This window comes from Pelodiscus sinensis, chromosome 3 (assembly GCF_052426305.1).
Source record: "Pelodiscus sinensis isolate ZL-2025 chromosome 3, ASM5242630v1, whole genome shotgun sequence".
Classification (NCBI taxonomy): Eukaryota; Metazoa; Chordata; order Testudines; family Trionychidae; genus Pelodiscus; species Pelodiscus sinensis.
In genome coordinates, this window is record NC_143054.1 from 72547685 (window position 1) to 72575040 (window position 27356).

The window sequence follows — 27356 nt, forward strand, 5'->3', positions numbered from 1 at the left end:
CAACTTGTCTAGGTCACATGGCATCCTATCCCTACTCTCCAATGTATCTACCTCTTCCCCATAGCTTAGTGTCCTCTGCAAACTAGCTGAGGGCGCAATCCGTCCCCTTATCTGGGATATTAATAAAGATGTTAAACAAAACAGGTCCTAAAACCGATCCTTGGGGGCACTCCACTTGAAACTAACCGTCAACCAGACATTGAGCCATTGATCACTACCCGTTGGGCCCGACAATCTAGCCAGCTTTCTATCCCACCTTACAGTCCATTTATCCAATTCATACTTAATTCGCTGGCAAGAATAACGTGGGGGACCTTATCAAAAGCTTTCCTAAAGTCAAGGTATGTCACATCCACCAACTTCCCCATGTCCATAGAGCCAGTTACCTCATCATAGAAGCTAATCAGATTAGGCAGGCATGACTTGCCCTTGGTGAATCCGTGTTGACTATTCCTGATAACTTTCCCCTTTTCCAAGTGCTTCAAAATAGCTCTTTAGAGCTACATGGAAAAAACATTTTGGACACTACAATCGTGAACATATAGTTATATGCAGAAGCAAGAAGTTCTGAAAACAAATAGTTCACTTTCTAGGTTAAAATGCTGTAAAACTGTAGATTTTTGCAAATACTTAGCACAGCTGCTCCTACTGAGGATGACAAGAATATTACTTGAATAAAGCTTTAGTTCAGAAATCATCAGTGTTTTAAGAACTACACATAATCACTGTTAGTTTGCATTGATTTATTCCTACCCATCATGTCCACATTACAAACAGTACAGTGTTTAGCTTCCAGGGACTAAACCAACAAGCCAATTTCCAAGAGTAGAAGGATAAGGTGTCTACCAACAAAAGTAGTGTATGATAAGGCTAAAATGCCTGTTTTCACTCACTGTAAAATGGGTGTTAGTTATTTTTATAAAACATTTAATACAAATTATTAAGTGCAAATGGGCTCATTGATTGCATACAAAACCACCTTTGGTTGCACTTCATTGAATTAGAAGTCCAGTAGAGGACTGCAAAAAATGTTAGTTGGTTTTTAAATGGTCAAGTTTTAGAATTAACCAGTTTCATCTGGCCATGTTTTTCAAGCACTTGTTTTCTATAGTTTAAACCTATGTAATGTGTTACTATGCTTTGGAGAAAATTTATATTGTATTAAAAAAGCTATTGGACATCAGTTTCTATCCAACTTTTATTTGTGGTACAATCAGCATTTTTAGTTGTGAATTAAACAGTACATGAAGAGGGAAAACCTTAATCTTTAGGGCTGAACCCTGACTTGAACAGGAGTTCTGCATGACTAAGGAATGCAGGCTACAGCCCATGGCTTTAAAGAAACTAATTTTGTCCAAAAAGTCATTAACAAAGAATCCTATCATTGCAATAATTATTAAAAGCTATTCTTAAAGTAACATTTTAAAACAGCCAGAATGAAGCTTGTTCCTTTCAGTAAAATTCTACATAAACTCAAATTCACAACAATGAAGGCAGACTAACAGTGTATACCTTTTGTAAGCCCCCTCCCCCACGCCCCAAAAACCTACAATAAAAAAAGTTAGTTGATTCTAAACCATTTGAGGATTGCACAGTATAGTACTTGAAATAATTTATAAACTTTTAAATATTCCTAATATTTAAAATGGCGAAGAAAACTTTTTTTCCCAAATGCCCATTTTATATTGCACTTTTCTGGTAAGCGTGGCTACTACGTTTTGTGGAAAAATATCCAAGCTACGTGTACTGAGTAAAACAGCATCGCTTGAGTCCAGAAGAGGAACTTCTTCCCTGCACTGTTTCCATTGAAATTAGCAACATTTTTACAGGTTTTTACAGCCTTTGTTTCTGAAAGACTGTGAGGGGTTTTCATATTAGTCCTTAGCTATAAACAAATGGAAAGATCAATTAAAAGATGTATACACTATCCTCCTTCAGTAACAAATAACGATAAAGACACAGGGCCATTAATATTGTTACATTTTACAGGCTTCACTACTGTACTTTTAAAAAATCTTCACTTTAATGGCAACCTATGTTTTTCTTAAAGCAAACAAAACAGTATTCAGCTATCAACATTGAAGTGCATGTGTGAATCTTTTGCAGCTCTGTTCAAAACTTTTGAATTCCTTACATTGAGAATCTTGCCAATGCAGTTGTTCCAGTGTTAAAGGGGTTGATGCAGTTTTAAAGAAAAAGCTTTCAATATGCTTGATAGAAACAAGCCATTTATTCTTCAAGTTCTAGGTCAAAGACATTATTGAAATCTTTGGTCCATTTCATGAACACAATTAAGATCCCAGTATGTCTTGATCCAAAGTGGTCCATAAAGTTCTTTGGAATGTCTTAAGACTGGTTGTAGCTGGAGTTCTGACTTCCATTTGGACCCTGTTCTCCTTCACTGTTTGGAGGGAGAGACACATATTTCAGATAATAAATTCATTATTTACATTGCTAGCCTTCAAGAAAGGAAGAACTAACATTGCAATATAAGACCAAGTACTAAAAGCCCCTTGAATATTTAGACACAAAATTCATAGCATTTTTTGCCTGTCCCAGCTCTGCAATAAAACCCCCACTATTTTGATAACTGTGTATATATAAAATAATTCAACTAGAAAACATACAAAACAATGTATTTGTAGGATCTAATTTTTAAAACTGGATACATAAAAAACTGTCCAACTGCGCACCCAGTTTACCTCTGCAGATACCAGATTTAAGCTCATATATTTGCATCTTGTGATTTGTCTGTAACTTGACAATCTGTACATAACAGTACCTACCAGAGCAAATTTTGCATAAAATTGTACAGGCACAGTTCTGAGCAGTCAGGCCTTTCTAGTTACCTAACATTCCTAGTCACTGTATTGAGTAATAGAATACTCAAGTAACTACATTAATTCTTATCAGTTGCTCAACTATTCTATAGTTCTCGGGAGCGGGGCCAGCAGCCAGTGCTCTCCCTCCCAGAGAGCTCCCTGCCACCCAGGGCCTCTGTATTAGAGGCAGTAGCGTGGGGTGCCAAGTGGGAGCCAGTCCATGAGGGGAGCCAGTTTAAAAACCATCTCCCTGTGCAAACCAGCTGCCTGCCACCCCGCACTGCTGCCTCTGATACAGAGGCAGTAGTGCAGGGTGGCAGCAGCCCCTGTCTGCAGGTGGTCCGAGCTCCCTGTGGATAAAGGCTGCTCTGATGTCACGGGAGGCAGAGCAGCCTCTGTTTGCGAGGAGCTCAGAACGCCCCCCACCCCGCCCCGCACGAGTAGGGACTGCTTCATGGCAGCCTCCCCTGTCCCATCCTTCCCTGCACTGCTGCCTCTGATAAAGGCAGCAGCATGGGGGTCTGGTGGCATTGCAAGCTGGTGCTGGAGGAACTGGCTTTTAAGCCAGCTCCCCCCAGCTCCTGCTCCCCCACTTTGCTGCCTCTGTTTCATAGCTGCCTCTGTTTCTTCTTCATAGCTCCCAAACCAGTGGACAGGAAGGAATCTATCATGGAAAGTTCTTCACTGTAAATATATTTACTATGCCCAATGAAATGTTCTCTTGTGTTTAAAAGGAAGTTTCTGGTTTAAAATTTTTACAGTATACAATATGACATGAGAAAAAAATGCACAGTACCTGTTTGGGGGTGGTTTCGGTTTAGGCATCTTACTAAGAATAGTAGCCATTTCTTTCCTCTCATCAAAGTTCTTCCACTGTTCATACAGTTTTAGAATGACCCTGATTATTTCCAAAATCTAATTAGAAATATTTGAGATCAGATACTATAATGGTTCTGTGTTCATCACTACCCACAAAAACGTGTAACCCAACCAACCAAAATGTAAGTATAGCGTTTTCTCTATATCAGGGTGGCCTTCACATTATTCTCAACAATTTAGCAATCTTTATTATTTCCCCAGACAGCTGAGAGCATCTTGTTCTAGCTCAGGAGTTCTAAAGCTTTTTCTGATGGTAAATTACGTCATAAGACTGGTCAGGGATGGTCTAAGTTAATTTAGTCCTGCCTTAGTACAGGTAGCTAGACTTGATGTCTCAAGTTCCCTTTCAGCACTGCATTTCTAACAAAGTATTTCTTGAGCACTTCGCCTCTTACTCAGAATTACACAAACCACTTTGTTCCCATCAAAAACTGAATTTGCAACTAGTTACATGGAACAATAATATAAAGAACATAGTTTTAGTTTCTATTAAGTCTATATAGCAGTTGTTAACCAGGCCATGCAATAGCATATAACTAGCAAATGGTGGTCCCTGGATCACCCAGCAAGTGTTCTTCACATCACAGGTGCTCCGTGTACTATGGTTTGAAATCCACTGGTCTTAGTACCCTAGAGAAGGGGAGGGGCTGAACAGCACACAACTATTTTGTCCTGTGAACTTCTACAGTCTCAGAGCGGCTCTTTTGTTTTGCCAAAGCACCATCTACCAACTTTATCTTTTCACCTCTCTATTTTTGAATCTCTCTAGTCTGGAACACTCTCTAATCTAGGCCTGGTTGTTGCTGAACCAGAAAGTTTGCCAATGAGTGGGGTCAATATTGTCTAGCAGCATTACCAATGCTTCTACTGCTTACTGGACTCCCAGAATACATTCAGGGGTAAATTAGAGCTAAACTACAGCGCAGGACACAGAACTGGTGGCTGTAAGCAAACTTTATGGGCTGCACCCATAAGTGAACATCCAACTAATTAAAATCATGCTAGACTACATGGATGTTGTCGGACCAAATAGTGCCAGATTAGACAGGTTCAACCTCTTCTATAATTTATTCTTTTTACTCATACCACTTATTTTTTGCTTTGTAGCTTTCTTAGCTCTGCCCCCTCTTCCTACTAACCTGTACAGATATGACTTTTCTAGTGCAGAATTTTTTTCTAAGAAAGGATTGCATGTGGTGTACGGCTCTCACATTGGCAGTCACTGACTTAAAATACTTGATAGTAAAACAAGCACACAAGAAAAGCCCGAGTTCAGATAAAGCATTGAGCACCATGAAAGCAATATATCTCTCTGAAATCAGAGTCACAGTTGGCTAAGTGGTATGGATGTGAACTGTTACGCCTAGATTGCTATTAGTATCAGAAATGGAAAGCCTAAACACACAAATATATTCAAGAGCAGGAGTAACTTAAGTCACTACATAGTACAACCCATTGATAGAGTAGTTTTCCCCTTGTATTTCCTGTCATGTTCAACTCATTTTACTTTGCACATATATGAACAACACTCTGAAATGTGCTGGGTAGTCAAACCCAAAAGTGTAATTCATAAGCATGAGCTTTAGTGCTTTGATGGATTGGGGTCATAGTGTTATCCAGAAAGATTCTAATGCACATTGCACACAGCAAAACTACACCACAAATATATTTAAAATGAGAATAGCAAGTAAGCTATTAATACTGTAGAAAGAATTAGGCAGAACTGCCCACACTGGAGTTCGGCCAGAATGCTCTTAGGTTAACACTTTCATTTTGTGAAAAATGCTATGAGCTATTTAGTGGCCCCAAGTAAACAAGACCTCAGTTTTATGTTTCATCTGAAAGATGACAATTCCAGCAGCACTCTGTGCTTTAGCACTGGCTCTAATGACAGAGTGCTATATACCAAATCATCAAGTCCTCTTCCTGAAATACTTGGGTTTTTTTTTAGAAATCTCCCCTCTAATTCCTGACCAGGTTTAACAGTACAGAGTGTACATCATGTAACAACAGTAGAGATTTAAGTGACAAGCCTGCAAAATATCAATTTATATTATTAATTATATCTCATATCAAGTAAGAAAAAATACCTTCTCCATATCAACAGACAACTCAGCAAACCACTGCCTTGCATCCTTCTGCTGGACAACACAGGCCACATGTAGGCAAGCTGCAAAGTAAAATAAACAGAGGAACATGTCTACTGACCAAAGATTCATTTATTATAAAAAATAAAAGAGGTTTGTAATTGAAAAATATCAATTTTCAGAATGGTTTCTACTATTGTTTCTTTCTTTGTAGCTCTGAATGTCTCCCTTGAGTACTATCCATTCTACAACACTTCCACATCATAGTTGTGGGGATTTAAGCTCTGAATCAAGCTTTCAAGTTTCTTGTAAGATTTTCAAGCCACATGGCAGTACTGTCAGTAACATCTGAAGTGATAACTGAAGAAGATGGTGAAGATAAACAAATCAACATTCTTTAGAACAGTGCATTTGCTAAGAAATGTCCATTCATGGAACACTATGCAAGATGAAACCATTCAGATACAGTACAGCAGTTGAACTTTTTACCTACCTAGGGCAATCATGAAGGGAGGGTACAGTAGACAAAGATCAGTTCTATATGTATCATTCACTATCCTCCTGTGCAAACAAAAATAGTAGACAAATGCCCTGTTTACTTTTATTCCCATTTTACTTCAGAAATTACCATCTGTTTTTATTTTAAATTTAGGGGGATTTTTTTTAAACATTAAGACAGTCAGAAATGAAGGTGTAAAATCATTAATATCTGCATCGATGTACACACACTTCTTCTCTTGAATCTTTTGATTTTTTCCCAGTGACTTTAGTGATGGTTTGCTTCTAAGAATTCTACTTGGAAGAGTATTTTGTTTTCTAATAAAATATTGCTTTGCAAAGTACTTTGAAGATACATTTTAAAATTTTCAACACCAAGCAATCTTCACAGCTCTCCTGTGAAGTATTTTTATCCCCATTACAAGGAAAAGCAAACAAAGGCAAAAAGGGATAGTAGCTTGTTCAAAGCTACAGAGGGAGACCTTGTCTGAGTTTAAGTGATAAATCAGGAGTTCCTGGCTTCTAATAGACAGTTGAGAGAGGCATAGGTTACATTTTTTATTGCATATTTTTATTTTGTTTTAAATGTTTTAATTAAAAAAAATCTTTAAACTAAACAGTGGCTTTCAAACTGGGGTATGTGAGCTCTTGTCGGGGTATGCAAGAAAAATCATGTAACAGTGAACACAGCATTTTATTAAGTACTGAAGTTTTCAAACTATGGGGACACGGAGGAAAAATTGGGGAGCAGGAGGTGAGTGGCAACACCAGGCATTTTGGGTCAGACCCCACATGGCTGAGCTTAAGGAAGGGTGCAGCACCCATGACTCACTTCAGCAGGCCATCCAGCCTGTCTTGGTTGAGGGGGAGTGCAACAAATTGATCCCCGCCTTTGAGTTACCACTTTTGGTTGTGTTCCCTCCAACCCAGACAGGCTTGGAGGCCTGCTGAAGAGAGGCAGTACAGGTGGCGCTCCCTCCCAAAGCTCCACCATTCAGGGCTGGTCCAGGCTGCCTGGTGTCTCTACTTGCCCCTCTGAATGTTCTTCTACACCGCTGTTGGAGTGAAACCCCTGCCCCAGTCTGAAATCATATAAAAGCGAATACTCAATGGAGGGCAGAAATCTGGAAGGGCGCATGATGATGACCTGCCAAACCTCCATCAATACTAACTGTCTCAGGTGGGGACACTTGGTAGATTGCATTATTTGGAAAGGGGTATGCAGCCTAAAAAGTTTGAAAATCACTGATCTATTAGTTACACCATTGTCAACCCCTGTGTAGACACATTTACATCAATAAACTGCTGCAACTTTATGTGTAGAAATGGCCAAATCAATTCGTACTTGACAATTTCTGAAGGGTTTTTTCCCCCAAGTCAACTTTCCTACTGAAAGGATGCAGTAGTATTAACCTTTGTCTTCATTACCATGCGAGGGGTAGTAGCATGTCTTCTTGGCCCATATCTTGCACATATTGGAGCAAAGGTCTATAAGGATGATACACTATCAAACAGCAATCCTAGATACAAGTTTTAAAAAAATCAAATTATAATTATTATAGAAAATACACTGTCATGGGTTTGCATTATAAACACTGATTTAACAATCTATTTTTTATTTTTCCATTCAATTTAATATATTTTAGTATAATAGAACCCTAATTCTGGGATAATGAGGGAACCAAAATATACACTGATTGACAGACTGTCAATGTCCCATCCTTTCTTTTTCCCTTAAAGAGGCAAAGTGTCACATCTGCAGCACACTGAAACCTCAATTGTCTACAAACCCATAATTCCCAACTGAAAATTCAGAACACTGCCAGAAAACAGTCTGTCACTAAATAATACTATATATGAGAAACTTGCCAAAATAATTGACACTGGTTTAAAAAGTCTACACAGCTCTAATTTTTTTCCTTATTCTTAAAGTTAGAGTGTACAAGAAAGAATAAAAAAAAAAATCAATCCTCATCTTCCAACAATACCTAGTTAGCAGTATGCAACAATAGAGGGCTGCGTCAGTGAATATGTGCTACACACAAAGCAGAAATCAAAAATTAGCTATACAGTGATTCAGGGGCAAATGTTATTTGTCACAAAAAGTAAATAAAGTCAGTTGCAATTGATGTCTAATTAATTATCAAGATCAGAAACTGTTCCTAAGCATAGCACAGGACAATAACATTCAAAACACCTCTTTCTCAACAAAAGAAATATTACTCCTGTTACAAATATACAGAAAGCCATACACAGCAAATTTAGGACATTTCATTGCTGCAATAACTTCAAGCATGTTGTTCTTCCAGATCTATAAAAATTAACGCAGGTTTCATATCTTTATCATGCATTTATAAGGTATAATCATCTGAAGTGTGATCTAGTTATCTGACCTGACTCCCTGTGCAACATTAAGATAATCCCAACAATAATCCTAACAAAAAGAGTCAGGGTAGCTAAATGTTAGCATGATGCTCAAAAGACGTACACACTAAATAATTTAGTATTTGGGCAACTCAAAGAACTGCAAACTTGTATTTGGTGCATTTACTGAATACAGCAGTGGTGACATTACAAACATACAACACAATTACATATTTTATATCTAATGTTCAAACAACATTAGGTTGCAGTGTTAAGCATTCAAAAGTTAGGAAACATCAGGTTTTCAGATCCCTTTGTTACCTTAATTTGGTCTTCTTTGAATAATGCTCTAGTCTATATACAGTTACATGATTGAATGCTATTTAATCGTGACTGTACTGTTCCACAGGACTCTAGCCTCACTGAGTACAGAAAATAAATGAAGTTCAGGGAATGAGGCAGTACTGAATATTTATTTTTATCTTCATTGTCAATGTCTGGCCCCATCTTAACAGGATACAACCCAACTTCTTCAACAAACACAGAATTATTAATTTCCTTGTGGTATTTTCTAGAGCACTAGCCATCCTAATGTCTGAATGCTTCACAAATATTAATTTATCTTTAAATTTTCACTGTAAGAATTTGAATGTCGATGTTTAGTTATTTTGGCAATCTGCCAAAGTTAACTGAAAGGAAAATGGCAACTTTAAAAAATGTGTGTCAGACAAACCTGAGCAGAATTTCATAATACAAAAGAGACATTGCTATCTCTGACCCTAGCGTCATCAACCTGTCAAATATCAGAGTCCTTCTACACACAACGGAGGTATACGAGTTTTTAAAAAATGATCATTAGAACCCTATAGAGTATGTCTACACTACAGCATTATTTCTAATAGCTAATTTCAAAATAACACGTCTACACACAAAATGCATTTCGAAATAGCATTTGGCTATTTCGAAATAGCGTGCCCATACTGAATCGCATTTAAGGCTGGCTGGAACCAGGTCCGGCAGGATATCAGATCAGGAGTTACTTTGTGTGGCTGCTGCCTGAGGCTATCTGAGGCCTGTGCTTAAAGGGACCCCCCTGGACATCCAGTTCTCAGCTTTCCCTGCTTGTTTGCCTACCTCGATGAGGGACAGCAAAGCATTTTGTCTCTGCGTGCTCTGGTTGCCCTCACTTGGGACACCACAGCACTCTGCAACATGGAGCCAGAGCTGTCTCTGGGCATGCTGGTGCTTCTCGTGGACATGTTGCTACGAGCCTGGCTGCACTTTCTGCAGGCTGCCATCCGGGAGGTCCATCAGGGGGGAGAGCTGTCAGAATCCAGGAGGCCCTGCAGGAGAGCTTCCATCCTGAGGAGCACTAAGAGCATCCCTGGTCTACCCCACTGGGGGCTTGTGCCTCATTCCTCCCTCACGTCCTTCCACTTACCCCTTCCTAACCCCCCTTCCTGATGTAAAATAAAATACTTGTATTTTCATGAACACAAACTCTCTTTATTTAACAAAACTGGGGGGGGGGGGAGGGATGAAACTCTGGTGAGAATGGGGAAAGGAGGCAGGAAACCTGGGAGGAGGGACCTGGAAGGGGGAAGCAAGGGGAAGAACGGGGAGGAGAAGCTCAAGGTTGGAAGTCTCGCCGGACCAACTTGATTTTCATGCAAACAGGCTCCTGGGTTTGCATGTGGCCTTTGGTGGCCAGGCTGGCAGCTATCCTGCCATAGACAGCCGCGTTCCTCCATCTAGTGCAGAGATCATGGATGTCGGGGGCATCCCCCCCAAACCTGAATAAGGTCCATGATCTCCACCCTGGATCAGGAAGGCACCCACCTTCTCCGGGCCCTGGCAGGCTCCTGGGAGCTGGCAGACTGCTCCTGGGGAATGGTGGAAGGCTGGCTGCCAGAGGCTTGCTGGCTCATGTTTTGGGGCCACTGGGTCAAGGGCAGTGACTGCTGGCTCTGGGCTGGCAGGTTTGGAGCTGGCACAGGCACTGTGGCCAGAGTCAACCCCTTTAAGGGCTCCAGTAGGGGGAGGGAGAGGAGTGTTCTTGGTTGAGGCTGGAGTGGACACCAGGGCACCCTGGGAAGGCCGAAGGCCCCCTATTTCGAAATAAGTGTCTACACAGCACTTATTTCGACATAGCTATTTTGAATTTGGCATTATTCCTCGTAGAATGAGGTTTACCAAATTCAAAATAAGCGCTCCACTATTTTGAATTAACTTCGAAATAGCGGTTTGGCTGTGTAGACGCTAGTAAAGTTATTTCGAAATAACGGCTGTTATTTTGAAATAACTTTGCTGTGTAGACATACCCATACTGTGCGAAGTAGTAGGCAACCTAAATACACAGGGCCACTAACCTCCCTATATTCAAAAACAAAACAAAAACACAAGTTATTGAGAAAAAGAAGACAATAAGAACTTCACAATGAAATTCAGGTTGAAAAAACAAACAGCAGTTCCAAACATATATTTAATATGCGCAGAATCCAGAATAGTCTTGCTAGGTAAAAATACATGAATGTAATAGAAAGACACCTACCATTAATTCTAAAAGATAGAATTCACATTCTAATATCTGCAAAGAATTAAAAATATAATTAAGCAACAATTTTCTCTTAACAGGAAAGAATATGTTAATCAGTAGCCAGACTAATATTTTTTTCATATATGCATTCCCATATACTATGAATTCACAAGAAACCCCAATCATTCCCTAGCAGTTTTACCATTGCAAAATTTCTTTTGTAGAAACACTACAAACCAATTAAGAAATATCTCAACAAAAAACATTTATTGCACTAGTCAACTATCATCATTTTAATACCCACTCCATTTCTAAGGACAGTTTCTTTTCTGTCACTGCTTTGCGTGTAAGTATTTTCATGTAACCACTGTATATGTGTGTTCTGTAATCTATTTAATCTATTCTGTAATCTATTTAAGTACTTAGGCTGCTTTGTTCACGTGGGGCTGGATCTTGCAAACTGCTGAATGCCCCCAACTTTATTTAAATTTCAAATAAAATTGAAGGCTCTTTGTGCCTTAGTAGGTTTAGTTTAGCTACTGTTACCGCAAAGACTGAAATGAAATGGAAAAAATATCTGGCATATTGACAAAGATGAATAGGATATTAGAGTATAAAATGTTACTAAAATATTCTGTGAAATTATAGTCATCAAGACATCTCATATTCAAGACTCGGGATGAAGTTTCCTGTGGTGTTGGTTCCACAATTTTATAACTTATGCTACATCTAGGTGTGGTTACATGGAACTGATACCATAACAGATAACTGAATGTTGACTCAACAACAACCAGAAGAGCAGTTCTATTCACTATTATACTTTTATGTAGCTTTAATCCTAAAATAGTAGCACAGTATTGCCCCACATATCTAGATCAAGATCTAAAGCAGAGTTAATATATATAACATTGGGCTCACCAAACTGAGTGATTGGGCAACAAAATGGCAAATAAAATTTAGGCACTTCTTCACTCTAAAAGGACATACTTTTATTACAGATTAAAAAACTCTTAACATGAGCCAACTGTTCCGATGTGTAGTAGGCCTGATAATTATCCCAGGAATTAGAATTACTTTGATCTACCTTGTAGCAGTGTACTTTGTAACCAACAATAAAATATAAGATATCAAACAAAGTTTCTCTCGCACTGATGAATAATTACTGCTATTTTATTTTGACCCACTTTGTTTCTCTATTCCCTTTATAATATTTCTGTCTGCTAATTTAAGGAAAGTAAGTGATACAAAAATAACAATTTCATCAAGAAACAGCAAAAATGGATGTGGTTATCCAAAGATGGTTTTCCTACAACCAATCCAAAGTTAATTGTGGAACTATATTATTTAGGAATTATTTAGCAAAGAATAGGATATTTCCATGGAAAACCTGAAAAAATTGTTTCCAAAGAATTGTTTAGTTAAAATTTCTCTCAGTTGAACCCTAACTTGAGATTTAATTGCCTCTAACTTGAGATTTAAACCCTAACTTGAGATTTAAATACGATACACTGTACTATTTTGTATCAAACAGTTACAATGTTGTAGCCATATGAATTAAACAAAAAAGGCAAAGGAACTAAATATTTATGCAGAGCCAGTATGGTGAAGTCTGGTCACTACATTGTTGCTACAGAGCTGTTCCACCTGTAAAAAATATATAGTTTATTCCTGCTCACACATGCTATGTATTTATTTGAGTTATACTTACATGATTCATCCTATAAGGAAACTCCTTTGGAAAGGCATACGAAAACCTAGTTTTCACTGCAGTAAAAAACACAAAAACAAAAAAAAGATCAATCTATTAAAAATTATATAATTGTATCATATTCTTTACCTATTGCTATTATTTAAAGAACCGCAAATCCTCTTATTTGGTCATTAATCATCTGCTGCTATAGATAAAGAACAATCCTTTTTGGAAGAGAATTAACTCGATTGTAAAACTCAGTTATTTAATTCCTGAAAGGTGAAGTTTCATTTCAATACAGACAGACAGCTCTGTCAGATCATGCATTTTAAAGCTATTTTGAAGATCCTACTCTTAACACAATGGACATTTAACATTTTCTGATCAGACAGTATTCCCTGTCATAAAGAACCAGAATAATTTACAGCCTGATTCTGTTAAGTCTCTATAGCATTAGTGGGTGGAGGGTCTAGCCCTCTGAACAACTAAAGGATTGAATCTGAAGTTTTAAAGTACAGGCAGTCCCTGGGTTACGTGGATCCAACTTATGTCGGATCCCTACTTAAGAACGGGGTGCTGCGCCCCCCTCCCCAGCAGACCGCTGAGATGCATTGCAGCGGTCCCACCGCCCGCGTCCTCCACGGCGAGAAAAGCCGCTCCGCGTCTCCCTGGTCTGCTAGTGCGCCCCCCTCCGCCCCCAGCAGACCAGGCTTTTCTCACCGCTGGTCAGTTTCAGCAGCGGCTGACTTGGGGACACCTGGGGCAGAGCAGCTGGGGTGCTGCCAGGTTGGTCCAGTAGCGCCGAGGAGCAGTGCTGCGGGACCAACCCAGCAGCACCCCAGCTGCTCTGCCCCAGGTGTCCCCAAGAGCAGCTGGGGTGCTGCCGGGTTGGTCCTGCCGCGCCAAGGGTCGGCGCTACCAGACCAACCCAGCAGCACTCCAGCTGCTCTGCCCCAGGCGTGTCCGATTCAGCCGCTGCTGGTCAGTTTCAACAGCGGCTGAATCTGGACGCCTGGGACAGAGCAGCTGGGGCGCTGCCGGGTTGATCCCCGCAGCGCCGTACCTCGGCACTGCGGGGACCAACCTGGCAGCACCCCAGCTGCTCTACCCCAGGTGTCCCCAAGTCAGTTGCTGCTGAAACAGATCAGCGGCTGATTCCAGGAAGCCCGGGGCAAAGCAGCTCTGCCTCGGGCTTCCTGTAATCAGCCGCTGGTCAGTTTCATCAGCGGCTGAATCGGGGACACCTGGGGTACAATATGTACCAGTTCCGACTTACATACAAATTCAACTTAAGAACAAACCTACAGTTCCTATCTTGTACGTAACCCGGGGACTGCCTGTATGTATGCACATGTGCTTCCATATGAATTCTGTCTATGTGATCATGCCAAGAGATGGAAATTTTAGTTATTTCAAATTAAAAGGGAATTTTTTAGTTGGTTGATAGATTAAAAAGAATAATGACCTGCTCACTGATTACGTGAATTATTTATTCAGCATACTACTATAACTTCATTTACTTGTTTTTTTTTACACCAGAAACAATATACAAACTAATGTAAACAATATAATTCTATAATAATTATAAAAACAAAACCTTGTGTATACCACTACATCCCAGAAAAACAGCATTAAAAGTGTTGGAAAGATATAACCTGACCAAGGCAAGTTTTAAACCCAAGTTGCAGGTCAGTTATACCCATCAGTGAATGGTCCTTTCATCATGGCTCTTTAATTGATTCTGAAGTAGGACAGAAAACGTCCTATTGGCAAAAGAATCCCAATATTTGGGAAGTGTTGTGGGGAAAAGATTTTATTTCCAAAGAATGCTGGAACGAGCTCCCTATTGAGCTGTTCCTCACCTTCAGGGGTATTGTAAAGAGCTTGCTAAAGATCAATTTAAGGTGCTTTCTACCCAAGTGGAAGTGTATATTACCTCTTCAGTGTCTCTAGCCACTGCATAAAGTGCAAAAGACCAAAATGCCTCAACCAACTTACAGATCTTCCTTTTTGTTAGTTGCCTTTTATGAATCTCCTACTTCTACCACTCATCCCTTCCCTCCTCTCCAAAATTCTCCACCAACCAGCTGAACCTGTGTTGCTGAAGAAGTTCTGCTAACAGAGGCACAAGCAGATGACAAAGATGAAGTTGAAGAAAACGTCACCTGTGCATTGTCATCAATATGTGCTCTCAAGTGCAGTGGAGTATTCCGTTTTTAAAGCACTGAAGAGGACATTTCTCTACAGGATTCTGATGTAGGGGGATTTTTAAAAAAGCAAGATTCCTACAGACTAACATCAAATTTAGATTCCTGTATCTTTATCAAATACAGGTCTGCTTTCTTCATTGCTGTACAAACGTACCACACAAATCTGCCTTTTTGTTAAGATTTTAATGTAAAATGGCAAGTCTACTACTAACCGCAGTACCAATGTATTTTTAATCACAGAATTCTATATACATATTTTCAATTAAAGTATGTCAGTCTTTAGAAGTTTATATCATATGCAACCTTAGTCTTTTTCCAAATATCAAAATTTAGGATTCCATGAACTTTAAGATTCCAACCTGAAGATCTTTTATTTTTAAAACTAAAACTATATTATGGATGCCACTCTAGGTCAGCAATAACCTGTCCTCTAGAGTTGCTTGGGGTAGGACTGAGAAGCATTTCAGCTCCTGGTGGTGGAATTGTCCCAGGGCCAACCTAATGGAGTAATACACTGCACATGCAAGCTACAAATGCAGCCAATCACCTGCCCTCTCATGCTGTAAGTGAGGGTTTAAGTGCATTGACCTATATTTTAAAGAGCAATGCAGTGAGAAATTGTCAGCTGAGAGCAGCTGGACCTCATGGGCTGGATCATGGAATTCATCTACATAAGTCATTAGTTTAAGGACCTCAGTAAATGAGAGGAAGTTATAGGAGAGAATGGAAGAGAAGAATGAGGGAAATAATTTTAAGTGTTTTCTCTAACCAAATATTATCTTTATGAAAATTGAGTATCTTTTTGCTTTACCTATGAAAATGAATTATAATCTATAATAATGTGTTTGCAATGACTAATTTTCTTAACAAAAAGTATTTTAAAAATAAGTAAAAAGTATGGAGGTTTATCAAGAATCTCAAACAGAGAAATAGGTCTATGAAAGGGAATCACGAAAAAAGGACAAATAAAGCTCAACTCATCTGATTTACACCTTTGTTTGAACTGAAACATAGAGCTGATTTTCAGGGCTTCTTTATTAGGATAATCATCATGGCACCTTATTTTTGGCTGTGATTTGCCTGATATGTTCCTACTAGAACTCATACCATTGTAAAATAATACATAAGAAAGACCTTTTCTTCCATATTCATCCTTAAAACAGGTGTCTTTTCTCATAAAAACATAGATGGTTAGAGTCCACAGATACAAAATTTTGTATTCACATCCGTATTTGTATCCACAAAAATGAGCAGTGGATATCCACATCTCTGGATGTGGATTCCCACTGATATCCACAAATTTGCAGGGTTCTAGATGCAAAATTTGTATCTACATCCAGAAAAGTGAGCCCTGGATAACCACATCCACATCCGCTTTATATCTGCAGAAGTCCAGAGATAAAGCAGATGTCCGTAGATTTGCAGGGCTCTTCAGATTATATACAAGTTGTCCTTATGGAGCAAGGTTAAAAATCCCTCATGATTTAATAAGAAACCATTTATTTACTAAGTGAACATCTCTACCTTGAGAAGAGACTACTTAACATACTATAACAAATACATCATTTACACTTACATACAGAAGTAGCAGCAGAAATCAACCTTGTGTTTGAGACCACACCAAATTCCTGAGCAAAGAGTAGTAAATGAGGTGATCAAGTTAGTATTGAACTTGCTGAAATGTCATCTGATCACAGTTCTTAATCAGTTTAAAAGCACTAGGTTTTGCTCTCTTGTTTCTTTTTTACATTGTATTTTAACTAAAATATTTTCTTCACTATTCAATTTCTCATTCTGATTGAAATAAGTTAATTATTTAAGTAAAAATATATCAAGACAGAAATTACTTTTCTTTTAATAATTACTCCACTGTTCTCATTAAAACAGAAATAGTAACAAACACTTAATGCTCAGAAATGTCAGATTCACATTTCCAGATTTATTTATAGTACCCATACAGAATAAGTAGTCACACTGCAAGATCAAACATCCCACTACCAATACATTATAACCTTGTTTGAGGGGAAACCCTATTCTAGAAAGCCATTGTTAATGTTGCTAGGGTAGCTCAATATCCAATACTGCTGGAAATATTAATAGAGAAGACAAGGCATTATTTACATAAGGTAATTTTATAGAACAATTCCTGCCAGTGCTAACACCAGTTCAGCTGTCCTTTTAACACTAGTGGGAGACCTATTACAGACAAGCCTTTGCTGGCATCCAGTGTTTTCCATAGTGTGTAAATTAAAACTATGTATCTGTTATTTCTATCTGATATTTTCAGCAGATAATATTAACACAGTGATAAAAAGAAAATGAACATACACCAAATGCTGCCAGAGCTTAATCTATACAAAGACTTCCACTAGTGATAACCATGGTTCAGGTGAACCAGCTGTAACGTCAGCAGATTTTGTGTGTGAGAAAATTCCCTTGTATGGATACATTAAAGTTTTCAAATAACAGGTATGTTTTCTGGAAATGTGGACACTTAACAAGGAATGACCTGAGACCCTTTTATTTCACAAAGGGCTATGAACAGCCTCCAGATGATAAAAAAAAAATCTCAGGCATTGCTTACCCTGGCCATGCTCACGTCAGGGAACTTCAGCTAGGAAGACTAGTATCTCCTTACTAATATCCTTTACCATCCAACTATATACACTCTTTTTTCAAAATAAACAGCTGAGCTACTGAAATTTTAAAAAGTAAGTGTGGTAAATTTTGGAGATCCCTTCCCATTTACAGTAAAAATCACAGGCGAATTTCAGTTATATTTGAAAACTAGAGGAAACATTTAACCAGTTTCTATACATAAAAGACAAAACTGAACAACAGAAAAATGGAAATTTGACAGAACAGCACAATTTTAGATTTATAAATAACTACAGGCAGTCCCCGGGTTACATGGATCTGACTTACATCGGATCCCTACTTACAAACGGGGTGAGGCAACCCCGCACTAGCTGCTTCCCCCCAGTAGACCAGGAAGACGCAAAGCTAGCACCCTCCCCCCCCAGCAGACCAGGGAGACGCGGAGCGGCTTTTCTCAGCAGACACCTCAGCTTGAGAATAAAGGACTGAGGGAAGTGAGGTGTGGGAGAATAAAACTGAGCTCTGGAGAAATGTTTGGCTAGAGTTTCCCCTACAATATGTACCAGTTCCGACTTACATACAAATTCAACTTAAGAACAAACCTACAGTCCCTATCTTGTACGTAACCCGGGGACTGCCTGTACATTAAAATATCATCTAAACATTCTATTAAAGGTTTTCAAGATCCTTTAGGGTTGAGAAAACAGGCCAGAAACTCAGGACACATTGTAAGTTTGAAATAATATTTTTTAGCAACTGTCACTGGGCCTTTTCTCTCTGATGCTAAAGCGATAGGAAAATCCATATACAAATAGAAGTTTGAACCCCCAAATCATGGAAACAACAAAAAATATCTTAAGAACCCTAAATGTTTCATCTCCCTTATATATTATATACTTTTACATTAGAAAATGATAATACTTCATACCTCTACTTTGGATGCCAAAAACACGCACGTAGGAGCCATTAATACTGGATCTATACTTTTTAGGGAATATCTGAAATGTTATAACAAAATTATATAGTGTTTTACTTTCACATATTAATCTATCAAGAACACCACACTTTCTTTGGAAAAGTAAAAAGTAAAAACTTTAAATTAACATCGACATAAACATTTTACACTATTCACAAACAAAAATTGTATTTTTATTTTATTATTGCATTTTAATAGGCTATCAAAATCTACCTAACAAATTATTCTTGTACCATCATAGTAAATAGTCCTACCTGGCATAGAATCTCTTGAAGTAGACTGTAGCAGTGGCAATAACTTGTTGTCTTAATTTAAGATGCTCACCTAAAGCCTGGATGACTTAAAAAAAATGAATATTTAAGTTGCATTTTTAATATGATTTAGTACCATTTATTGGGGCACTCTATGTGGGCCCAAAGGAAAAAACTGGGTTCAAAGGGTTCTCAAGCATCAATTGGCACCCTAGGTTAGTGAGTGGGCCACATGAGTGGCCCCCTTTCATCTCAGTGGGCCACAAGATTGTTATAACCAAGACGGTCTCACAGGATAAGGTAGTTTTGCTAATTGCATACCTAGAATTTGCAGGGTGTGCCGACTGAATTACAGGTAGTCCCCGAGTTACGTCAGTCTGCCTTAAGTCGGACCCCTAGTTACGAACGGGGGGGGGGTCCCCGCTAGTGTGGGGTGCCTCCCCCACTGTCGCCGCCTCTGGCGGCGCGGGAGGTGCGGGAGGCGCTTCCCCCCAGTAGACCAGGGAGACGCGGAGCTAGCGCCCCCCCCCAGCAGACCAGGGAGACGCAGAGCGGCTTTTCTTGCTGCGGAGGACGTGGGCGGCGGGACCGCCGAGACGCGCCGCGATCCCGCCGCCCGCGTCCTCCTTGGCAAGGAAAGCTGCTCCGCGTCTCCCTGGTCTGCTGGGGTGGGGGGGGGGGGGGTGGCGCAGCTAGTGCAGCCAACGCCTGGGGTAGAGCAGCTGGGGGGCTGCCGGGTTGGTCCCACAGTGCCGAGGTGCGCTCTGCCCCAGGCTTCCTGGAATCAGCCGCTGATTAGTTTCAGCAGCGGCTGACTTGGGGACACCTGGAGTAGAGCAGCTGGGGTGCTGCTGGGTTGGTCCCTGCAGCCCCGAGGTGCGGCACTGCGGGGACCTACCCAGCAGCGCCCCAGCTGCTCTGTCCCAGGCGTCCAGATTCAGCCGCTGTTGAAACTGATCAGCGGCTGATTCCAGGAAGCCCGGGGCAGAGCAGCTCTGCCTCGGGCTTCCTGTAGTCAGCCACTGATCAGTTTCAGCAGCGGCTGACTTGGGAACACCTGGGGCAGAGCAGCTAGGGTGCTGCCGGGTTGGTCCAGTAGCGCTGAGGAGCAGCGCTGCAGGACCAACACAGCAGCACCCCAGCTGCTCTGCCCCAGGTGTGTCCAATTCAGCTGCTGCTGGTCAGTTTCAACAGCGGCTGAATCTGGACGCCAGTTCTGACTTACATACAAATTCAACTTAAGAACAAACCTACGGTCCCTATCTTGTACGTAACCCAGGGACTGCCTGTATAGCAGCATATTGATTGGACACAGAGGGAGTACACAGCTCTTATTGTCAATGTTGCACATAATCAGCAAGCTCCTCACTTTACGTGCTCTTGCTTTATGTGTATTTCACTATATTAATACTTCTAGGAAAAATCTACGTGGATGGAAATGAGCAGAATCTGGCAACCCTGCACATGGGCAACAGTAAACAAAATATCTTACAGGCCACACATAGGACACCCAATGGGCTGGATGCAGCCCACAGGCTACAGGTTGCTCACTACTCTTCTGAAGTGTTATCAGACAGCCCTCATTTTCAATTCAGAGGCTTGGCTCCAAAGAGACCATGTTTCAGTAGGCTATTCTGATAACAGAGGATGAATGCTGCAGTCTGTGATATATGTGGACTGAACCTTTTCTTAAAGGTGAGGATGACAATTTGGTGCATTATATACAAATTATGCATGTCCCTTGGGAAGGTGACCACATACTACATAGCCCTCCACTGGGCAAAACTATGGGTGTCCCACAGTCTAAAAATTAACTATTTTAAATTAAAACCCATTACTTTTAAATACATTTCAAATTGAATAAAGCTGCCAAAATTAACACGGTCACTGGATTTGGCAGAGGCAGCAGGTGTTGGAGAAGTGACATATTTAGTCTAGGGAAAGGGGGTGGGAGACCAGAGGAAGCAGTCAGCTGCTCCATCGCAAAGTGTTCTCTGCCAGTTGGCCAAGAAGCAGCCCTGGTGTCAGCTGTGCAGGTAACTCATTTGGCCTCCCAAGCACAGGAGAGGTGCCAAGCACATTAGATGCATAAACCTGGGATACAGAACAGAGGTGGGATTTGAGAATGAAACATTACATTTTGCTACATGCTATTTCTCCTGCACTTCCCTCTCTGCTGTTAGTTCGAGCATGGCAATGCCCTATCAGTATCATGTCTTTTATACAGAGGTCTCAAGTTATGTCATTTAGTTCACACATAATATTGTTTAAATATGTACAGCAAAAAATAAACAATTCTTACACTGTATGGGAAGGATGTTACCACCTGTAATTATCTAGTTAGCTCATACACCATTGTGAACTGTCTCCCACAGACAACAAAAGCTCTTCACCCCAAATTCCAGGGCACAAACATCTCCCAACTGAGAACATGAAGGTTTTCGGGGCACAGCTGGCTGGAGCTGGGATAAACTTAAGGGAAACTCACTCTTCATAGCCTGTTCCCTGGCCACACACATTTTTTCTTCTGGAAAATCTATGTTTTGTGTTATGGTGAGGATTATGTTTATTCAAAGTCCCTGTTTCTAACTTCTGATGTCCTCACCCCATCAGAGAGGCACAGCTAAGGCAAGGCTGCCAATAGCAGCAAGGCTCATAAATAAGCAATGCTGCCAGAAAAGGGGCCAAGCTGCAACATGAAATATCTCTGCATGAACACCTGAATGTGTACAAGCTTCCCAATGAATCTTGGGACATTGACACAATTATAGTATTGTTTCCCCATGATCTGACTATAGGCTGTTGTCCTCCCACTGAGGATGATTTATAAGAAAAAAATCCACGTAGTAAGCCACATAGAACTTTCTAAATTTATTTTCCCCTCCCGTAGGGATTTTCTGCAAGGCCAAGAGTGGGCAAATACTGGCCCACAGCTGGATCCAGTCTGCCAGACTTAGCGATGGTGGCCCACCAGGAGCTATGTTTACCTGTACGGCTGCAGGAACCAGTGGTCACAGCTCCTGTTGGACTCAGATCACTGTTCCTGGCCAACAGGAGCTGCGGGAAGCGTTGTCCCATTCCACACAGCTTTTCATTGCTTCCATTGATTGGGAGAGGCAATATGTGGCCAACAGGAGCTGTGACCACCATTACTTGCAGGCAGGCAAGTAAATAGAGTGGAGAGAGCCCACCAGGAGCTAAACCTGGCAAGCCACCCCTGTCTTATCCACCCCTAAGAGGAGAGAGAGCTATCAAGTGAAATTTAGAAAAGTTAACTGATAAGCACCTAAAGAAATATTTCAAATGAAATATGAAATTGAATATTTCAAATGAAGTATATTAAAGAACATTTTAAGTTGTTTTTCTCCAATATTTTTTTTTAAACTACGACTAAGTGCTTTCACAACCATTTCAAAAACCTGATTTTAAAATGAAAACATATCTGTTTAAAGTTCACATATTCTTCTTGACAGCTTGTAACCCAAACATCAGAGCTTCTGTGCCAATGCATAAACACCAGAAAAGGAAACTAATCTACCACAAGGGGACCATATACTCTAGTTAGTTAACATCCACATTCCCACATATGAGAGTGATTACAAACATCCCTCCTTGGACAATGGTCATAGCTGATTTTATTTTTTTTTAAACTGACTTAAGTATGTAACAAAGTGACTTTGTCAGTTAAAACTGACAATTCTGCTGTGTGTTTTTAATGTTTTTGTCCAAGAGAAGTGAAGTACTAAAGGCAAATCAAGGAAAAAAGTTAGATTTTTAAAATATTTCATACATCTAAAGTAATCTGAGTAACATAAATAAGGAAATATGTGACTGTTAATCTATCAGTGTCCTTTTAAATCTTGTTGCATTATAAAATCAGAATATTATTTTACTTTGTCCTCAAGGAATTTTAGGATAAACAATCCACTAGATATACACGAGTATTCACTAATTATTTGTGATGGGGGGGAGGAGAGGAGAAACAATCTGAGAGCCAGGGCTCCAACACTGCTATTGTCAGTCTCATAACAGAAACCCAAAACAGCTGTTTTGAGTCTGAGACTCATTGCTAAGTTTTTTTTGGGGGGGGGTTCCCCTACAGAATGGATATACCCTAAATCTCTTAATATGATATGTAGGCATTACAGTATAATGCTGATTACAGCAACAGCTACATTACTCAGGTTTTTAAAGATATCTCATTGCTCCCACACATCTATTCATGTGCTTACACAAGACTATTTATGTGTTTAGTTAGGTCCAGAATGTTTATCATCTTGCAGGATCAAGTCCTAAATAATTCCACTTCTTAAGTCTCTACATAGAAATTTCCTTTTTTTTTTTTTTTTGCCCTTCCTATCTTTACAGAAACATCTTGAAAATAAGAAGGAAGCCTATTAAAATTTCATACGATAACTAAGAAATACATGTATAGCTAGTTTATCTTTAAAACCCTTTGTACAACAAAGAGGACAGCTAATCTGGATAATATTTAAAAGACGGTTACTTTAAGTTACATGTTAAATATGTGGAGAGAATGTATATAAATGTTAATGAGAAAATTATTTATTCTAACCAACTGAAATATGGATTCAGACATGGGTAAATACAGTGTGGGTTAAACAGCAGAGTCAAAGATAAAAATGATTACCATTAGTAAAGAAAATCTGCAATTTCCAATATTCTTCTTCTGTCAGAAATTTCAAGTCCTTTTGGCGTTCCTTCAACAGATCTTGCTTATCCAAAATCCATTGTAAACTGGAGAGGGAAAGCAATTTAAAAAAAACTATGCCCAAACATTATGCAATGTCTTCAACTCCATTAGACTGCAGATTACATTTGTGGGAAACCAAGTTGATAGTGTCCCTTTAATCAAGTCTTGCAATAAGAGAGTCATGCTTGTGAAATAAATTTTCATTAGGGTCATTACAGTCAGCTTTGGGGGAAAAAACAAAAAGTAAGAGGATTTATTTTAATTTTGTTGCTGAAAACTTTATACAACTGATAAACTATCACTTATTTATGTTTTATTCTATATTTTTCAAATATGAGTTTTTAAAATTCTGTATACTCAGAACTGGACTGCTCTGCAGTCTTCATTCTTGTATAATAATGAAATATGGTAACACTTCATTCTTGACTACTTTATGTACAGGGCTCGCCAAGCGGCAGCAAGTCCCACTCGCCAGCTGCGTGGTTTTGTGCTGTTCTGCGTTCTGCGCATGTGCAGATCGCTTTGCACATGTGCAGATCGCTCCGCGCTGGCTCTTCTGGGTTGTAATCTACTCGCCACGGGCAAGTAGATTACATTATTTGTCGAGCCCTGTTTATGTATTTAGTTTAACTTTTGATTTCTCTCTCTCTCTTCTTGGTTCAGTTTATTATTAGACACGGAGTATTTATACAGCCATTCCTTGAGCATTTGCGACTTTTCTGCTGCACTCCCAATATACAACTGCTTAAAAGTGTTAATAAGATGGGATGCTACAATTAGCTTTTTTAATCAGTTTCCAACATTATTACTCAGATGCTTCATACAAATATTTACACATGTACTTCATTTGTGAGAGTCTAATTCTGAGATGGGTAATAATTTTGATGGGGGGCACTCCAAGATTTTTGTAAGTGGTCAAGGACTGTACTTTTCTATGGAGGAGATGCAGAGCCTGAGATGGAGGTTGGGTGCAGAAGGGAGCTCAGTGTAGGGGATTGGGGTGCAGGAGAGAGTGAGGAGTCTGAGAAGGAGTTTGAGTGAAGAAGGGGGTTGTGATCTGGGGCAGTGTATTGGAGTGCAGTATCCAGGAGGGGGTATTTGCACAAGAATAGATTTTGACCTGGGGAAGGGGCATAGAAGGGGATGCAGAGTCTGGGAGAGAGTTGTGACCTGGGATGGAGAGGTGCAGAAAGTTTATGTGGTGATCTGGGGCAGGGAGCTGGGGAGTGGGAGATAGTGGGGTGCCAGAGGCAGACTCCAGCCGGTAGACACTTACCTTAGGTGGCTCCCGGCCAGCGGCCCAACAGGGATGCCTGCCACAGCCCCAGGCTGCTCAAAACAGCCTCCATGTACTGCTCTGTACCATGCACTCCACGTGGGGAGTAGAGACTTTGCACTCTGCTCCTGTCGCAGGCCAATCATCGCAGTTCCCATTATCTAGAACTAGCCAATGGGAGCTGATGATTTGCATGAAGGCAGGGGCAACATGCAAAGTCTTCCCCCGTCAGAGGTGGGCAGCACCTAAAGTAATTTTGAGCAGCCTTGGGCTACGTATAAATCTAGAAAGTTCACCTATGTATACCTACATTGGAGTGAGATGGAAAATTAGGCATTTATTGGTAAATAATTGTTGTGCATTTGAGCATCTCCATTTATTATAATCAGGGTAGCCAAGTGAGTAACGAACAAAATAGAAGAGAAAGGAAATAGCTAAACTGCAGTTGTCATGAAAATTGCTACTAAGCCAAAAAAACGTATTAGCTGTTTTAAATATGTAGACATAAATATACTCTAACTCCTAAAGTAAATAAGATAGGTTTTTATTTTATTATTTATAAATATTTGCATTTAAGTCATTTTAATTAACAATAAATTATCAATTATAACTCCCTATGGATCCTATTTTAAATGGTCATATCCCTGTTTTTGCCAAAAGACATTCCTCTCCCATCACACTATTCTTCCTTCTGTCACAAGTTTTAGTGTCACACTCTGGATTTCCTTCTCAATTGCTTGGAGAAATTTTTTTTTTCATTTTGTTTTGTCTGTTAAAAAACCCACATTCTCTGGCTCACAATTTGGATGTGCCAAAACCGTGGAGAGGGGAGAAACAGTCATTTCTATTAGGATTCATAAATTATTGTCATTGTCCACTCCTCCAACCCCACTTTACAGCTTTCCACGTTAGTTTAATAAGTTTTCTATGGCCTTCGCTTTAAAACAAATAATGCAGTGGAAACGGGAGGAGGGGGAGAATCCGAAGCGAACTTGAATTGCACGAGCAATTCACCGGGTTAAAGAGCGCCTGGATGGGTGTAAAAGCCCGGGCCACCCGGCCGTGGTCTCCACAGCCCCTAGCCCAGCTGGCTGGCCAGTGGCCACCCCGACAGCCGGGCACCGCCTCCGCCCGGCCCCGCACCCCTCCTGCCGCAGCAGGCGCCCCAGGGCAGCCCCGCGCCGCCAGGGGCCACTCACTAGTGCGAGCTCTGCCAGAAGTTCCCTGCCATGGAGAGGGGCGCGGAGGCGGCTGCTCTGTGTCACGCTACCGAGGACCCCGCCGCTCAGCCCGGCAGCAGGAGGAGGAAGGAGGCGGCGGCGGGAGCCCGGCGGTGTCCTGGCTCCGCCGACCGGCGGCGCACACTGCCGAGCGCGCCAGTTCCCGCGCAGGCGGGTTCCGCCTGGAAACAACCCCGCCGCCGCCGCCGGGCCAGGCAGAGTCACCGGCAGGAGGGAGGCGGCGGGGACGGCTGAAGAGCGCGGGGGAGGGACAGAAATTCAGCGGAGCCCTGGTGCACACCGCGTGCTGGCCGGGCTCGGGGGGCTGCGGGGCGCTGCAGGCTGGGGCTGCACCTTGCACCGGCTGCTTCTGCTTTCTCTCTGCTGCACCTTGTATCCTTCCCCCGATTTCTAAGAGCAGACGGGCTAAGGCAAAGATTCCCTGCAGCCACCTGAATGGAGTGGTAGGACTGGAAGGGGCCTCCAGAGGTCATCTCATCCCGGCACTCATGGCAGGACTACGGATTATAGATCAATCCTTGGCAGCTCTTAGTCTACTAGCGGTTAAAAATCTCCAGTGCTGGAGACAGATACCTCAACCTCCCTGGATAATTTGTTCCAGTGCTTAACCGAACTGAACATAAGTTTTTCCTAATGCCCAACCTCAACCACTCTCGGTGCAAATTCAGCCCATTGCTTTTTGTTCTGTCCTTAAAGGTTAAGGAGAACATTTTCCCCCTCCCGTCTCCTTGTAACAGCCTTTAATGCACTTTCAGGCATACGTTCACTTTCTAATTGCACTCAGGTTACTATCTGTAAACCAGGCTCTATATATATATATATATATATATAGCAAGCAAGGGCTTGTGTTTTGTTGCAAATTCTATTTCTTTTCTTACATCATCATCCATTCCTCCCACTCTAGTTGCCTCTTTAGCCCACCTGTTGTAGCCATCGGATACCTAATGTCTGACAGGACAGGAATTATGCAGTGTTATTGTAGCCCTCAAGCGTTTGAAACACATAGAGCTGTGCTTCAGGATGGGAACTGCCTTTTTCCCCCCAGCTTCAGGTGGTAGCCGAGTTAGTCTATACCAGATTATTAGTTGTTTTTTCTCCCCTCCCCCCCAATTTGCCTACATAGTGCCTTGCTTAATGGGACAAGCAACAATAAAAGTAGACACGGTGTTTAACTTTCAGGATTGTGATGCATATAGCTCATTATAGGTACTATT

The 27356-nt window shown here is 40.8% G+C and overlaps 1 protein-coding gene across 2 annotated transcripts; it reads right to left on the reverse strand.

Moving 5' to 3' along the window:
* Positions 1-728: 728 nt before the first annotated feature.
* CCNC (cyclin C) lies at positions 729-26315 on the reverse strand. 2 transcript variants are annotated; one of them, XM_006118436.5, is made up of 12 exons: positions 26101-26315; positions 23563-23669; positions 18915-18999; positions 18613-18682; positions 16663-16714; positions 12895-12950; positions 11202-11237; positions 7715-7806; positions 6282-6349; positions 5792-5871; positions 3619-3737; positions 729-2401 (listed from the first exon to the last, which is right to left on the reverse strand). In XM_006118436.5, the coding sequence occupies exons 1-12, from the start codon at positions 26130-26132 to the stop codon at positions 2347-2349; spliced, it is 852 nt and encodes a 283-aa protein (XP_006118498.1). In that variant the 5' UTR covers positions 26133-26315; the 3' UTR covers positions 729-2346. The 2 variants fall into 2 exon arrangements, with proteins under 2 accessions (XP_006118498.1, XP_075780041.1); XM_075923926.2 differs by lacking the exons at positions 18915-18999; positions 26101-26315.
* Positions 26316-27356: the final 1041 nt, after the last annotated feature.

What these genes read in the sequence shown, in the direction of transcription:
- CCNC (XM_006118436.5), bottom strand. Translation starts at nt 26,132, where the DNA reads ATGGCAGGGAACTTCTGGCAGAGCTCGCACTA. An exon ending in GCAGATTTTCTTTACTAATG is followed by an intron (nt 19,000 to 23,562) that starts GTAATCATTTTT and finishes ATTTTTTTTAAG; the next exon opens with TCATCCAGGCTTTAGGTGAG. An exon ending in TGTCTGTTGATATGGAGAAG is followed by an intron (nt 3,738 to 5,791) that starts GTATTTTTTCTT and finishes ATTTCTAATTAG; the next exon opens with ATTTTGGAAATAATCAGGGT.